This window comes from Eublepharis macularius, chromosome 6 (genome assembly GCF_028583425.1).
Source record: "Eublepharis macularius isolate TG4126 chromosome 6, MPM_Emac_v1.0, whole genome shotgun sequence".
Lineage (NCBI taxonomy): Eukaryota > Metazoa > Chordata > Lepidosauria > Squamata > Eublepharidae > Eublepharis > Eublepharis macularius.
Genome location: NC_072795.1, coordinates 126219978 through 126237309, shown reverse-complemented (window position 1 = coordinate 126237309; position 17332 = coordinate 126219978). Strand labels below are relative to the sequence as shown.

At 42.3% G+C, this 17332-nt stretch overlaps 1 protein-coding gene across 1 annotated transcript in view; it reads left to right on the top strand.

The window, feature by feature from the left end:
* TM9SF3 (transmembrane 9 superfamily member 3) overlaps nt 1-17332 on the top strand; it is a 45032-nt gene that overhangs the window by 12600 nt on the left and 15100 nt on the right. Inside the window, exons 2-5 of the mRNA XM_054982868.1 lie at nt 300-495; nt 7440-7562; nt 15134-15294; nt 16206-16283. Coding sequence (XP_054838843.1) covers nt 300-495; nt 7440-7562; nt 15134-15294; nt 16206-16283 — 558 coding nt within the window. The remainder of the gene's footprint in view (nt 1-299; nt 496-7439; nt 7563-15133; nt 15295-16205; nt 16284-17332) is intronic.

Below are 17332 nucleotides of genomic sequence, written 5' to 3'. Positions count from 1 at the left end.
ATCTAAACTCCCCACTGTCTGGAGATCAGGGGGCGGGGCCACCGGCCATGTGACCATTTTCACCTAGGGTAATTTAAACTTCAAAAAACTCCTCCCTTCTTCCAGCTGTCCCAAAGTGACGTCATTGTGCGGTCCTGAGTTCCACCACCTCTTTTCCCAGAAAAAAAGCCCTGCAAATAGGTAAATTGTAGAAAGCAGTTGTGCTATTCTGACTTTGAAGCGTCTGTTGTATATTTTCTCATGAGCACCTGTTCGGCTCTAATGAATGCCTCATTCTTCTAAATATGCTTGCTTTTCAGTACCAAGACAAAGAAGAGGTTGTCCTGTGGATGAATACTGTCGGACCATACCATAACCGCCAAGAAACCTACAAATATTTCTCTCTCCCTTTTTGTGGTGGATCAAAAAAGAGCATTGATCATTACCATGAAACACTGGGAGAAGCTCTTCAAGGTGTTGAATTGGAATTTAGTGGTTTGGACATTAAGTTTAAAGGTAAAAACCAATCTAAATCTCTTTTATCAGTACTTTCTGAAATTGCATGCAACTATCCCAATCTTAAACTCTTGAAGAAAGAAAAAAAGACCTATCTTATTTTCAGAAACTTGTAAGCAAATGTGCTCAGGATTGTAGAACGGAGTTCCTGCCAGATAGTGATAATAGTATAATATTACATCTGTTTCTTGAAACACGTGTGCACTTGTTCCTGGTTAAGGGTTCGGGAGCAGACATTTCTTCCTGTTTTGCATGAATTCTTCCCTCCTGCCTTCACTGTGATTAAAGGTTACATCGGCACTAGCCTTAAGAAAGGTTAATGCTTGCCAGGGTATGCCAACCAATGTTCTAAATTGGTTAACATGAATTGTCCCTGGAACTTGCACAGGAGGAACAGTGTCTGACATTCCTAGTGGAATCCCTTAATTGCAGGAAGAAAAATTGAGTGGTGAGAGTACTGATTTACTTTACTCTAAACAAATACATTCTTTAGAATCTCTACCCATAATCTGTATATGATGTAGACTTTATGAAGCTAGGATGAATTTGTGTGTGTAGGGCAGGGGTTGGATTATCAGAGTGCAAAGGTATGTTAAACGTATCACAACAGCAAATCCTTCAATAAATTGGTAGCAGTGATACTGAATTTTACAGAAGTATTTTTGTATTATAAAGACGAACCAGCTTTTTTAGCATAAAATGCAATGGATTAGAGCTGGCCATCAGAGTATCTGGCTGTGGAGACTATTGTAGCTATCCTGTAAAAGGAATGTTTTAGCCTGGCACCTAAAAGAAAGCAAGGTAGGCGCCAGGTGAATCTCCCAGGGAAAGGCATTCCAGATGCAAGGCCTTTAAAATATACTCATGTTTTGTTATCTCTGTTCTCATTCCATCCTGGTAGAACAGCTGCAATGCAGTCCATGTGAGGCTACCTATGAAGACAGTTCAGAAGATTAAACTGGCCCCAAATGGTGGCAGCTGCATGGCTTGCAGGTGTACTTTTAGAGAATATACCTTGCCAGTATTGGAAGCTCTACAATGGCTGCCAGTTTGCTTCTGAACTAAACTCAAACTGGCTCATTTGGCCTCAACCAGGGCCAGGGCTTTTTCGGTCCTGGCCCCAACCTGGTGGAACTCTCTGTCTGAAGACACTCGGGCTCGCCAAGATCTGGTATTATTTTGGCAGGCCTGCAAGACGGAGGTGTTTGAGGCCAATATTAGGGCCATAATTGAGCCTCCCTTCGCCTTTTCCTATCCAATGACATCCCTTCCAGCCGGGATACCAAATAAAGTAATTTTGACCTATAAAAGCCCTGGACTACATATCCAAAGAACTGCATCCCAGCCCTCCAACTGAGGTCATCATCTTCAGAGACCGTATTCTGTGTGTCCCACATTCTGAAGATAGATGTGAGTGTTTCAGTAATGGCACCTGTGTTGTAGAACTTCTTCCCTCCAGTGGCTCACCTGGAGCCAAGTTTACATCCTTGTAGACTCCTGGCAAAAATACGTTTCTATTCTCCCAAGTGTTTTAGCTCCCCTGTGGTTGATTTTAACTGCCATACATTTTTATTATGCTGCTGTTATACCTATGTCAATTTTTAACGCTGAATTTAGTTTGTTTTTTGATTATTTGGATGGTCTTTTTTAAGGTTTCTCTTAGTTACTTATGTGTTACTTTTAGGGGTTAATGTTTACGATTTTAATTGAATATTGTAATTGTAATACATTGTGAGCTGCGTTGTTCACAGTTTCGTAGACAAGTGAGGTGTTGATGTTTTAAATAACACACCCATGGTTCCATTATGGTTGTGTGAGAATATCTGTAGCGGGTGAGCAAACTGTCTGTAAGAGAAGCATTTCCTCCACAAATGAGCATTTCGTTTAGGAATATAACCTTCATAAGAATCTAGCATTCCCTGGAATACAGTTTTTAAAACACTGCCATAGTTTAATTCTTTTTAAAAAAAGAATCAGTATCTGAAGGTTTGTGTAACCTGAGCCTTCTGAGAAGTACAAAGAGCCTCTCCTTGTTTTGCCTTTGTTCTGGCCTTTCAGTTTCTTGGGGCTAAAGCAACATATATGAAGTCAGGAGCCAATTTGGCATGTAACATTTCTTCTGAACTGAAGACACCATTCCAAGCTCACCTGTATTGAAAAGAGAGCCTAGCTCAGTAGCAGGCATCACCTTGTCTGCTCAGTTGCTCTTTAGTTGGGAGCACACAGTTTGGAAAGCATCTTTTAAAAAGCCTGATAAACATGTGGCTAGTGGCACTGGCTACTACTAAACCTTTTCCTCTAGGCAATTTTTTTTTGTTGCACCTAATTCTTCCCTTAATAAGGATCTCACTCAGGGATTATAATGCATCAGCCTAAGCATTTTCTTTGGATGAAATCTTGCTCTGTAACAGACAGATTTGTGTGTAGCAATAAAGCTTCTGAACTGTCCAGTTTGCAAAATTTATTTATTTAGGTTTTTGCAAATTTATTTTGCAAAACCTAAATAAGCATTAGAACTTCAGATGTCTGAAAACAAGGATCACTTTTGAGAGCCTGATCCTCAGTACAAATTATTTAAGTGGGTTCTTCTTGTTTAACTTTTTCCCATCAAGGTGCACAGAAACTTCCTTAAAGTTTAAATCTTCGTTCTTTATTGAAATAAACCCTAATCCTTTTAATTAAGCAAGAAAATAGAATATAAATGCATATTAAAATAAATCCAATTAGTAATGAAACATATACATGCAATAAAATTAAATCTTTTAAGATTTCTCAAAACCATAAGTTTTCAAATCAGATCATACTTAGTCTACTATGAAATGCATTGGAATTTCATAAATGCACGGATGCATACTTTTTTCACCTAAAATATTCTGGTTGAAATTTCCTTCATCAAATCCCCAGTTTCTTATCTTGGTGATATCCTTTTATACTGAATGATTTTTATGGTCTATAGAGACGTTTCTAAGATCTTTTACATGTGGAAAATAACATAAAAATGTGATTGATCCTAAATTCTGCTGGTTCTTCATATTTTTAATTATGTGACATTTTGTTAAAACCAACTTACAATGCCACTGTGCACCTGCATAGTCTATAAATCTTTGAAGATATAAAAAACCCGGCTAGATTAACAGATTACACTGTTAATTACACTGTTTCTAGCAATTAAAATATCATGTATCTTCTTTTTTTCCAACTACTTTTAATTGGCTGTCATAGATAAAGGAGCATCTGTGGTTTTCCCCAACATACTTAAGAGCTGCATCAAAGTTCATACAAAGTTTTCTGAACTACTTGTGTATAACTGGAGTATATATATAAAATCTGTGACAGCTGTGTTCTCAAGGGCTGAACTTAGAACGTCAGTGCGCTGGCCCGCAAGGAGACTTTCTCTTTTCATTGCTGCTCCTCCCTCTGCTACTTGGCAGTGGTGGCCCCCATTTTGAAATGAAGGAGAAGGGGAGCAGAAGGCCAGTGTTGTATATAACATTTTCCCCACCTGATTTGGCTAGCTAGCCATGCAGAGCACAGGCCCACCACATCATACTCTCTGCTTCTGATAATGTTACATGACCCTCATTGGGAGGAGCAAAGCACACATAGTCAAGAGTCACTTCGCTGCATTGACAACTCTGTTGTACCCTCTGTAGCCTGCCCTTTTATGACAGTCGAAGCACCTCTAGTAATAGCAGGCTTTTACTGCAGCATTTTTCCCATTGTCCCAGTGTATTTGCATGAGAGTTTAAACGCAGTATGTCGTCTTTCTGTGTATTTCTTTCCTCTTGTGCTCTTTCCCCAAGCTTCTGCACAATGCACTTAAGGAAACAAAGGCCATCGCAAGTCAACAAATTATAACTGTTAGGCTTAAAGACCTTGTGGGAGCTCAAACTTTGATAAGTTAGCCATTCTTACTTGTTTGATTCCCTCACTGCCTAAGATTCCTGTGACTTCATTCTTGCTTCTTAACCGTTCCAGTGTCTTCACTGGGAGATTCTCCTTTTTGTCCTTCTTCTTCTGCTGGGAGTTCTTGGCACTTTATTCTTGGTCCCATGCAGTATTCCCTGCATCCGTTGTCTTAATGACCTCAACAAACCCCATTTTTTTTGTTTTTAGGACATCCAGCTATACCTTTCCATCCAGACCTTTCTGTCTGTGCCTGCCTTCATACATCTCCTTGTCTTAACTCAGCCTGCCCAAGACAGAACTGCTTCCCTTTCCTCAGCTGCTCTCAATATATCAATATCACTACTGTCCAGGGCTCATTTTGAGGGGGAACGCACAGGAACGCAGTTCCGGTAGTTCCCCAAAGAGGTCACATCTGCTGTCCCTGCCTACGTGACTCTCGGCCATTTTGGGCCCGTTTCAGCCTGGATTGAGGCCACATTGGGCCTCTGACGGGTGGTGAATCACTCTCCTGCTCAGCAGCAATCCAGTCCTGACCATTTTAGGCCCATTTTGGGCCATTTTCAGCCCCCTTTTGCCATTTTGGGCCCAATTTTGGCCCTGAATGGCCAGTATTGGGTCCAAAACAGCCAGGATAGGTGATGTCAGGGGGTGTGGCATATGCAAATCAGTTATGCTAATGTCACATTTCCGGTGATGTCAAGGGGCGTGGCATATGCTAATGAGTTATACTAATGAGTTCCTCCTGCTCTTTTTCTACGAAATGACCCCTGCTACTGTCCATGTTGTTGGCAAGACATGTAGCCTTGGCAGCATCTTTGACTGTGTGGGAGCACCGAGAGGGAAGAATTAATCTGTTGACAAAGTCATTTTGCTTCTTCCAAGTGCTTTGCACTGTTCCCCTTGGTTAAACTAGAGTGTGTTTTGGTTATCATCTGCCTTGGGTGTTGTAACCCTCTCCTCCGGGGCCTTTCCTTGTTGTATTTCACCCCCTCTCACCTTGACCCAAATTTTTACTGCCAGATTCCATCCTCTTCTCCTGTTATGTAGATCTTAATGCCATGCCTCAAATTTATATACCGCTGTTCCTTAAAGCTCACTGCAGATTACAATAGAAGAAAAATTTTCACAGGAAACATACAGCAATGAAACGGAACAACACAGCTGTTGGCAAGCAATTATAAACTAATGGGCACAGAGCTTCCAGTCTCCATCTAGCCTTACCTTTAAAGATCTCCACAGCTGTGGTGCACTGTTTTTGTGCCCTTATTTATTGCTCTGTACCTGTGTAACATCCCCTTCTGTTCTTGACACACACACCCTTGACTCCTGGAACTCTTTCCTACAGTGCCTGCCCAGTGTCATTCTCTTTCTCCCTTTCTCCCTTTTAGGGGATGCCTTTGACTTAGTTCCGTGATTTGGGGGTTTTTTTTGTCCTTTGGGTTTTTTTGTCCTTTGTGGCGTAGATCCCCTGGGGTTTTCTGCCGGCACAAGGATTTCTGCTCATGGAGTACAACTTTCTCACCTTCCCCCTCCCTTGGCAGCCTGCAGTGCTGCCCCTGTGGGACACGGGACTCCAAGGAACAGGATTTTGAGGGCTATTTAGGGCTGCTGCAGGAGGTGAGAAAATCCTGATCACAAATCCAAAGTTAGAACCTGTGAAAAATATGCCTGAAGATGTGTAAGCGGTGCTGGCTGAAATTTTAAAAATGGAGTTTCTCAGGTCGCTGAATTCTGCGTCCACTCCGGACTTTTCGTGTACTTTTTAGCAAATGGATCTTGCTGCAAATAAAACTGTCATGCTGTGCAACCGAGTGCCATCCGACGTAAGATAATCTCGCCTGCAAAAGCTCATGTCACACGTGTTGGCCTGTCATACTGCAAGGCTCTTTTTTTTTTTTGCTTGCTGCAGCAAATGGAAATGGGTACATTTTTGATCAGGCTAAGGAACAAGGTGTTCTCTTAAGTACTGAAGAGTACCTTGTTTGTAACTGATGTGCCAACTCTGACTGTCCCTGGAAATGAGCTTTCAGGGAGCAGTGAACATATTTAAGTGGCCACATCTAATATGTACTATTGAGCGTCTTCCCTTCGCTGGCATTAAACAAGGACTTTAAATAAATAATGCATCTCTTTTATAAACTGCATATGCCTTTTGAATGGACAGGAGCCTGCCTATTCAACTACACAAGGCTTCACAGCATTCTTGCTGACCCAGACCACAAACATGGCCCAAGGGAACATAATGATTGCCGTCCCGGGTGGTTCTAGAGCAAGCCCACTTTGTAGTGCTCCAGGGAGAGGCAGCCATTTGCCTTTACCACAGTATCTTGCCCGTTAACTTGGGCAGCAAGAGAGAAATGATTCGCTATAAGAAACGTGCTTCAGTTTGCCTCCTGTGTACTTAAGGGGATAGAGTAATAAGGAACTCAGGCTCATAAAACAGAAGATCAAAAATGTTTCTGGCTTCTCTGTGGCATCTTGGGATTGAAGATGGGAAATCAGTACAGTGAATGTAACTAATCAACCAAATGTAGAGCTAAGATCTGCTACATTTGTATATTTATCTCAAAACTGTTTAGCCAGATCTCAAATGAAAGAATCTGTTCCCAGCACTAGAATCTCACTGTTCTGAGCAGTAGGGGAAGGTTTCCTGTTATTTTTTTTCTTCCGTATTTCTGTGTTTTCTATCTAACTGGTCAAATGCAATGGTTCTGTCTGAGGAGGAGGAAAATGCAGGGTAAAGGTCTGTGTAGATCTGCTGGGGGGGTGGGGAGTTGGGTTGTTATGGCGGTTCAAAGAAAAAGTTGTGTGAAATGAAATGTGCCCGAGCATCTGAGACCGATCTGGGGATTTTTGAAGTTTTGTTGGTGGAAGTAGAGCAACATAAAAAGAACAGCTGGTCTTAGACTGAAACAGGCAATGGCCGTATTTGGCTGGTGGATTCCTGCTACAATGATCCTAGGGTGGATCTAATGTAGGATCAATTATAGCTTGTTCCATAAATGTCCTGTAACACACTGTGTTAATTTCTACAGATGATGTGATGCAGACCACCTACTGTGAAAGAGAGTTAGACAAGCCAACAAGGGATGCATTTGTATATGCCATCAAAAATCACTACTGGTACCAGATGTACATAGATGACTTGCCAATATGGGGTAAGACCTGTTTGCTTTACAGAATAATAATATAAAACTGGAGTCCTCATCGCTATGCAGCTTCTTTTCTGTCCCTACTTCAGCTCTTCAGCTGTTCAGGTCTTGCACCCTGCCTCGTGCTCTGCCCGGCTGTGGCAGTTGGCATGAGCCTTTTAGAATTTAAGGAGCAAGATAGGCAGTTGTGCAGTTTGCTGCTGGACTGGAGTATCCAACAATTCAGAATGAACACAGTGGAAACTTTTCAGAGTTGTGGTGAAGATTCCATAGCAAGTCCGTCATGCTTTGGGCAGAAGCCCCCTTAATTACAGACCATTAAATAGCTGGCTGTTGCTAAATATGGCCATGCACTGGTTTCATGAAGTCAAGATCCAGTTCTTCCCCTATCAGCAAAGCAAAAGTAACAGTAGCAGCAGAAACAAGAGCTACCATAGCAACAACGGTCATTTTCATGGAGTTCCTGGTAGCTAGGGTTGCTTCCACTGGCAGCTCCACAAACCCTGCTGCTGCCTGGTGGGGTGGCAGGGAAAAATTAAAACAGAAACCACCACCACATTAATGGCATGACATTGTTTCTGGGGCAAACCAGGTAGTGAAGTCATGCCACACTAGGGTTCTGAAGAAACTCTATGATAAAACCTTAGAGTTTCTGGTGAATTTTAGTGCAGTATGATGTCACTTCTGGGTTCACCCTGGAAATGATGTCATACCATTGATGTGATGCTCCCACCCCCCAGTCTCCTGACTGGTGCCAGTCTGTGGCTGGCAACCCTACTGGCAGCTTGCTACTTATAACATTAATTGGCAATAGTACCTTTCATATTAGTCATTTATGGAAGGCTCCAATCAGTAAGAACCTGGAGAATGTTGCAGAACCTAACGCACACTATGTAAGAAGCCCCCAAGGGCAATGCTTCTTCCTCATCTTTGTAATTGAGGGGAGAGGCCAAAGGAGAGCTTGGGGAAGAGGGAAGAACAAGCAGGATGAATGGCTAAGGGAAGGGAGGACCCAGGTAGGCAAGACAAAGGTGGGAGAAAACAGCAAGCAAATGGGGTTCGAGTGGGGAAGCATAGGCTGGCAGAGGAAAAGGAGAACAGCTGGTGGGGCAAATACATTTCCCTACCCCATGCATGAGTCCTCATGGGTCCTCTTGTTGTATCATTAGATTTCTGCTACTCTGAAAACATCTCAGAAAATTTCTTTCCTATTTTTGAAAATTGCTTATGTAGAATACGGGTGACTTTTCAACAGCTGTTATAAATAACAGTCTCGTTTCCCATCCATCTCTCTGCTAACCCAGCCTTGCTGTTATGTGGTGCTTTGGGGCTCATTTTGAATTGAGGATCCATTCTCTGTTACGGTGACTTTTCACTCTGGGATCCCAACACTCTAAAACGTCACAGTTAGGAGAATAAGGTGGTTCCAGGCAGCCAGTTGCATGCTGCTGCCTGCAATACATAGCTCTAAGATCTGCTGCTGTGACCCCTTGCTGGACAACCAATTGTCGGGGGACACCAATTAGCTCTCCTGCCGCAGAGACCATCTGCTTGCCTGCCTCCCAGTCCACATATTCAACACTGGAGCTGACTGCCCTAAAGATGTGCATTTTGCAAATGGGGATTGGAAAGTTGCAGGCTGTTTGCTTGTTGTACCCGTTGGACTGTTTAAATAATGTGAATAAAGTGTACGCTGTTGATATTGTGTGCCCCGTCTATAAAACTACATTACAGAGCTGTTGTAGCAGGTAAGAAAAGACGCATGATGTAGAACTGAGTTTCTTTATTTTTACTAACTGGATACTGTTATCTTTTTAAAAAAACTACTTGCAAGAAAGCTTGATTATGGGGTGGCAAGCGTTAGTAATTTTATCATTACTGAACTATACGTCCACTTTTGTGCCAAGTAATAAGCCTGCAAGCAGTCATTATGCAAACCTCAGAATGTTTATAAACCAGCCTGTGACAATATCAAAAGGAGCTACAGGAAAGAAGTTCAAAATTGTAGCAGAGAGTTCTTCAAACTGAGGAAGGATGTGGGAATATTCAAGGGTGTGGGTTGGTGGTTTGGTGTCAACACCTCTGTGGTTGCTAATTCAAGGTGGTCGTAGGCATCTTGGTGGCAGGTTTTATCATGGGGTATAATTGTATCGCTAGGGAGAATTCATATGAGATTGGATCCCAAAAAGTACTTGTGCGTTTTTCCTGCTGTCTGCTTCACCCATCTGCCCCCTTACCTTGGTGTGAAAAAACTAGTGTTGGAGGTTGTAGGACCCATATAGATCAAAAGTGACAAGACCTGAGCACTGCTGAGGGTTGGGGGAGTGGGGGCGGGGGAGTGGTACTAGGCAAAACCTGCCAGTGGTGCTTCTGACAGTGCCAGAATAAAGGGGAGGGGGCAAATGACTTTCCCTGTCTCCTTCTGTTCACTCCATGTGGCTCCTGCAACCTCTAGCACCAGGTCTTTGGCGATCTCTGATTGCTGAGAGAAGGGGCAGCGCAGGAAATAGCCACGTTGGCAGGAGTCTTCTGTGGGTGCTTCAGTGGATTGCGCTCAATAACGTTTCAACCACTGGCAAACTCCTTCATTCAGATGCAGTTTTGCAGCTGAACTGTGTGCTTGGGAACTTTCTGTGTAGGTCTGTTTGTGAACATCTCCTTCATACTGCAGAGTTTGTTACACCGTTTCTCAGATATTGTTATAAAATGTGCCTGCCTTAATGTAACAGACAAAATATGAGATGGCTAGACCAGATGGTAAAGCTTACTGTGGCATCTTATCAGGTTTTTTACCCTCCAGTACTTAAAATCAGGATCTCTCAATGAAGTTAGCTGCCACTAGTTTCAGGATTGACAAAAGGAAGTTCTTCACACAGTGGTGTAATTACCTTTCCCCCCAAATCTCCAAGTATTTCCTGAAAATAAAGTAGGATGAATTCAAAGCAGTTTATCCTCCTTTGGAGAGCCAGCCCCCGTAGCCCGGCTTTTGCGCGCGCGCGCTCTCGCTCTCCCTCTTTCTCTCTCTCTCTCTCTCTCTCTCGCTCGCGCGCACTTTCGCTCTCGCTCTCTCACTCACTCACTCACTCACTCACGAGTCACAAATGAAAATAAAGCAGATTCATAATGAATTCAAAGCTGCTTACCCTCCTTTGGAGAGCCCTCACCATTTGCAGGCCTGAAGGATGGGCCATGCGGCCACCCCCTCTCCTGTGGCTGGGCCCCCCCCCCAGCCACACCAACCTCGAGTTCCTACCAGGGAATCCAGGAGGTGGTGTTGGGGGTGGGTGGGTGCTGCAGCTGCTGCCGCCTCCGCCACGGCCTGCTGCTAAAGACATGGGCAGCGGGGACAAAAAGGAATCACGTGGGCGGGGCCAAATCCCACGTGACTTCTTTTCAGATGTTCTGTAATGCCATTCCAGTGCATTCCCCCTCCAAATGAGTCCTGCTTACCACAGTTATCAACCAATCAGTGACCAATTTTGTATCATCTATTCGTACAATGTTTTCTACAAACCATAAAAAAAAATTCTGGATCCAACAATTCATATCCAAAAATACCTCTGAATTTGTTTCCCAAAGGGTACCGCTGTTGGACAATTCCAAACCACATTCAATAAATCTGTACTGGGTGTTCAGTAATAGCAACAATCTGCAGTATCTAAGTGGCGGTGGTGGTGGAGAGTGCCATCAGGTCATAGCCAACTTACGACGACCCCCTGCTGGGGTTTTCAAGGCAAGAGGCTAACAGAGGCAGTTTGCCCTTGCTTGCCTCCGTATAGCAACCCTAGTTGTCCCATTCAGTTATCAACCAAGGCCAACCCTACTTAGCTTTTAAGGTTTGATGAGATCAGGCTTGCCTGGGCCATCAGGGTCAGGGCATCTTAGTTGCAAACATATTTAAATCTCCGAGGTGTTAAAGACCAACTGAATTGAAATTTATTAAAAATATTTTATTTACTTTATTCATACCTCGCCTTTCTCCCCAGTGGGGACCCAAGGTGGCTTACATCATTCTCCTTTCCTCCATTTTTTCCTCACAAAAACTCTGTAAGGTAGGCTAGGCCGTGTGTGTGTGTGTGTGTGTATGATGTAACTAACTGGACCAACGTCATCCAGCAAGCTTCCATGGCAGAGCAGGGATTTGAACCTGAGTCTTCCAGACCTAGTCTGACACTCTGACCACCACACCGCACTGACTCTCATATTATTTACCACGTTGTTAGATACATTATCCCTGATATAGTCCTGGCGTTTGCATGCAGTAGATCCTCCTATATCCTTTCCTCTTAAATTCTTCCCCTTTATTCTGAAGACTAAGCAACGTGTATATTCCTCCAACTCCATCCTTTCCTCTCTGCCATTTCTAATAATAGTTTGTTTATAATGTAAACGAGAAACCAAAGAAGAAAAATCACTCTCGAAAACTTATACCTTTGGGAACCTTGTTGGTCTTAAGGGTGCTACTGCACCTGTTCTCCTGATCTACATGACTACCCACCTGAAATTATTCCAAGAGAGTTTAATGGAGAAATGGGCACAATTAAGGCATCTAAAATAGTTGGTTTATGAAGTATTGAAAAATTTGTTTACAGGAAATAATGGATGACTGAATGTCCTATAATGCTCTTTGTAGAAATTACAAACTTTTCCTCATGTTTCTAGAAATCCTATTCAGTTTTATTATATGCCTTATATACATTATGGAAGTTGGATCCTGAAATACTGAATTTTAGATTCATGCATAACTTGCATGAATCCTGTGTAATTTAGGGGATACAAAAAAGGCAGACCGACTGTAACAATTTGACAATTTAAATCTGCTGTTGGAAGATGGTTGTTATTGTTGAATATATCATAAATGGTGAAGTGTCACTGTTGCCACCAACAAAAAGTAACAGGCTTGCGAATAATTGCTTAACTGGGAGGAGTAGAAGTTGACTGCGAGTGAGGCAGCTACGTAGGTGTGACGGGCTCTCCCTGCTAGGAAGAGGGAAGAAAACTCTTTGGAGCAGAGCTAGGTCAGATAGTTACCTGGTGAGAGAGATCACTAGCCCCCCATGGGTAGAAGGATCAATTAAGGTTAAACGCCCTCAAAGGCTGCTGCACCCTGTGGGTGTTTTTTTAGAAAAACTAGCATGAATGACACTGGGTAGAAATAATGCAATATTATTAACAACTTTTAAAAAATTCTTCATAGCTGCAGAGGCTGCAGTAATCCCCTCCCCTCTGTCTAAAAAACGAACAATTCTTTTCTTGTCGTGCTTAGTGTTGCCAAGATCTGGCTCTTCGCAGTCTTTAACAACTGAAAAGAGTAATTGATGAGTAATTTATTAGGTCTTCACGGAATTGTGCTGTTTCTTCTTGAGACACAACTGCTTGTGCGGATAGTGTCCTGCCCAGGAAAGACTTTTTTTTAACAAGTTTAAAATAAAGGTGTTGGTGGGGTGGCGGTGAAAAGAACAGGATTTTAACAGTCTTTGCTCAAATAGAGACCAACATCATGTGGGAACATGGATGAGGAACCATTCAAGTGGCTGAAATGTTAGAAATCCTTGCTGTGAAAACATCCCTGGAAGAGTTTCCAGTTTAACAAACTTTCCTGTCAATGCCTTTGTTGATTTCTGGTATAGGGAATCGATCTGGGTGCTTGATGTGACTGATTCAAGATCCAAAATGATCAAGATCCGTTAAGGAGTGAGAGGGGGGAGCCTGGTATACAAGAGAATTGAAAGTAAATATGCTGAAATAAGGAACAAAAATGTTCCACAAAGATCTAAAAAGTCTTAACAGGTATAAGGATCAAGGTTTTATCAGCAACAAGAAGACTAAGCACTAAATCAACAATGACAGTTTGGGTAAACAAAGGTCTGGCAGATTTGACATCAAATGGAGGGTTGGGCCATTTGACAAATGAGATACGGCATCTGAGATAAATAATATACACATGACAGGAGAGATTATCCAGAGAAAGATATCATTAGTATGCTGATAACTAGTTGTGGTTCTCCTTTTCATCAGATCCAGTTTTTTAGAGTGAATGAATATAGTGGTGGGGGGTAGCATTTTGGGCTAGGAGCGGGAGGTGGGTTAAAATCCCCATTCTGTTAATGAAACTCATTGAGTGATCTTGAACTGTTCACGACCTCTCAGGCTAATCTACCACACAGGATTGTTGTGAGGATAAAAAATGGAGGAGAGGGAGGAGTGTGTACCTTCCACCCTGAACTTGATGGAAGAAGGGTAGGATAAAAACGGATGGATAGGTGGAAATCATTGAGCCAGTTGCCTGGAATCCATAATGGGCTGGAATGAGATTAGGAGAGAAAAGAGTGTGGTGTAGTGTCTAGAGTGACGTTCTAGGATCTGGGAGACCGTGGTTTGATTCCCCATTCTGTCATGGAAGCTAGGTGGGAGACCTCGAGCCAGTCACTCACTCTCTGCCTAACCTACCTCACCAGGTTGTTATGAGGAAAAAATAGAAGAAAGGAGAATGATGTAAGACAGATTGGGTCCCCATTGGGAAGAAAGGCGGAGTTTAAATGAAGTAAAATAATAAACAAACAAAATGGAGGACTTCAAGGACATACTTGTGTTCTTATTTTCAGGGTATTTGAGTTCTGATAATTGGTAGGAAAGAATGAAAAAAGATGGCCTTCTAGTTTAACTGTGAATGGTAGCTTTTCTTTACTAAACTTTGAATTTTCACTTCCTTCAGTATCTCAGAGGTTGGTAACCTGCAGGTTTACTTATTGATCAATTAACTAGCAAGCTTTTCATATCTTTAGATTACTTATAGGCTGCACTTTCCATAAAAATCTCAAGGTAGCATATGAAATTAAACCATAAATCAGTTTTTTAAAAGTATCAGTACAGCAATGTAAGCAACAACAAAACAGTTTAAAAGCAGGAGATAATTCAGTACAGCAGATGAGAAGACTTATAAAACCCCACTGTATGGACAAAATAAATACCACAGCACTGAACATAATGTGTTGGAAAATAAGCTTTTACTGGGGCCCCAGTTAAGTCTTGCTGATTCATTTTCACCAGTTGAAGTTTATGTATATTTTGCAAAAGGTAGCCCCAGGTGCAGCATATTAACCTAAATCTGGTTGGAGCATGGGTTACTATGGGTGGATTTAACTTCTCTGGGAATGGCTCCAACTGGCAAACACACCAAAGGCACTATGCATCATAGATTAAAACACTGACTTTGGAGAAGCCGCAGAAACTCAGAATGAGGAATTTGAATAGGCTTCCCAGTCATCAGAAGAATGCTTCTAAATGGCTCCTTGCCCTTCCTCATGATCAGTAGAAACAGCACAAGAGCTTTGGGTAAATGTGTTTATTTTTGTGCAGAATTTGAGTTACTTTAGGTCAGATTTCTGCATGCATGATTTAAATGCAGAATACACGGGTGGTTCTATCCTTGCAACCGCTGAGTTCATCTCTGAGCACCTAGCTGACTGTGCTTCTTTTTGTAATACACTAGTTTGGATGACTTGAACTGAAAGTAACAAATACACTGGAGTTGTGCATCTTAATTTATTACATTCTATTCTCCTTCCTCCGCCCAGGTATTGTTGGTGAAGCAGATGAAAATGGAGAAGATTACTATCTCTGGACCTACAAGAAACTTGAAATAGGTTATAATGGAAACAGAATTGTGGATGTGAATCTGACTAGTGAAGGAAAAGTTAAACTGGTTCCTAATACCAAAATCCAGATGTCTTACTCTGTAAGTAATTTAAATTCATATGCAACTTTAACTTATTTTGGTAAAAGCAGGCATAAATGGGCAAATTCTTAAATGGAAGGAGGATAGTTTAATTCTGTCATCATTCAGAACCAGCTGCTGTGTACTTCAGAGCAGTAGATGAAATTCATCTCTCCTTGCTGTGCATTTATAAGCATTACTTTCTAAATTGGTAATCCAGTTTTATTGTATTTTAATATGTAATCCAGTTTTATTGCATTTTAGTTTGTAATCCCCTTGAGTCTCAGTGAGAAAAGCAGACTATAAATTAAGTAAATAAATGCCTGCTTAGGATTTGTGATACTTGACAGTGTGAGGGTTATACATAACCAAAAATCTCACCAGGTGTGGCTTTTTTATCATAGTATTAAAATCATTGGGCAAGCTGTACCTTGGCAGAATTTTCGAGAGGTTTTTATGGCCCACGGTCTTCTAGTCTCCGCAGTTCTCCTGCCTGATAGGGTTGCTTCCTTCTTGGCTGCTTTTTCCTAAGATGGACATGAAGAAAATGGAGGCGGTTTTACTTGTCAGACCACAGTTTGTGGCTCTTGGTGGTCACTGGCCATGAGATGGTTGCCTTTAGCCTCTCAAAGTTCCATGATCGGCAGTCTAGAGAGAGATGTAGCGGTAGGAGAAAATGGCACCTGTTGTTTTAATGCTAGTCATGAAGATTTAAAAACATGGGACTGATGCTAGGAAGAAAAGGTGGCAGTCCTTACCCTTTATGATGCATGTAGAATGAGGCTTATGGGGAGAGGGGTTATACTTTAGGCCGGTTTCCTTTCTTGGTCAGTTGGAAGTGATGACCTTAAAGTGGGCTCCTGTGGATTTGCACCTGAATATTCTCCATTTTTCAAGTATATTTCTCTGTTTCTGTCTCTCTCACGCTCCAGGTGAAATGGAAAAAGTCAGATGTGAAATTTGAAGATAGGTTTGACAAGTACCTGGACCCATCTTTCTTTCAACACAGGGTATTTTTTTCTTAATTCAGTTGCATTTAAAGTTTATATACATTATTGCTAATAATAATTTAACTAATTCCACTGCTGGTTATAATCTGAAGAGAAGTTGTCTTTGTGGATTTTGGATACTGCGTGTTCAGGTTTTAACTAAACCCAAGTGAATTGAGAACAGCAATACAAGAATATATCCAAACAGGGCTTTTTTTTCTGGGAAAAGAGGTGGTGGAACTCAGTGGGTTGCCAGCACAGGGGGCAACTCTTGGCAGGAGGTGGGGCCCCTGGTACCACATGTGCGACTGCAAAATGCGCGCATGTCCCAGGGCCAATGACGTCACTTTGGGTCAGCTGGAACAAGGGGGCAGTTTTTAAAAGCTTAAATCGTCCTCGGCAAAAATGGTCACATGGCTGGTGGCCCTGCCCCCTGATCTCTAGACAGAGGGGAGTTTAGATTGCCCTCCGCGCCGCTGGAGCAGTGCAGAGGGCAATCTAAACTCCCCTCTGGCTGGAGATCAGGGGGCGGGGCCACCAGCCATGTGACCATTTTCAAGAGGTTCCGGAACTCCGTTCCCCCATGTTCCAGCTGAAAAAAAGCCCTGTATCCAAATTAGATGAGTTGGGTAGCACCATGGCAGATGAAGTACCATGTTGGTAAGTGTAAGATGATGCACGTTGGAAGAAAAAAATCCGAACTTTAAATATATGCTGGTGAGTTCTGAACTGGCTGAGACTAAGATTGAAAGAGATGTCGCAGTTATATACCTTAATGAAAACGTCGACTTGGAATGCTGCTGCTTGAAAAAAGCAAATTCCATGTTGGGGATTTTTAGGAGGGATTGACAATAAAATGGCCAGTAATGCAATGCCCTTGTGCGGCCTCATTTGGAAATCAGTGTGCAGTTCTGGTCGCTGTATCTTGAAAAAGATATTTCAGAACAAGGAAAATACAAGAGAGGAGAAGGCTTCACATAGATGGCAACGGAGGAAGCAATGACGAATGACTGTGAATGGAGCAGAGTCATCGAAGCATTCCCCCCTCGATTTCCTTCATCCCTGGTTCA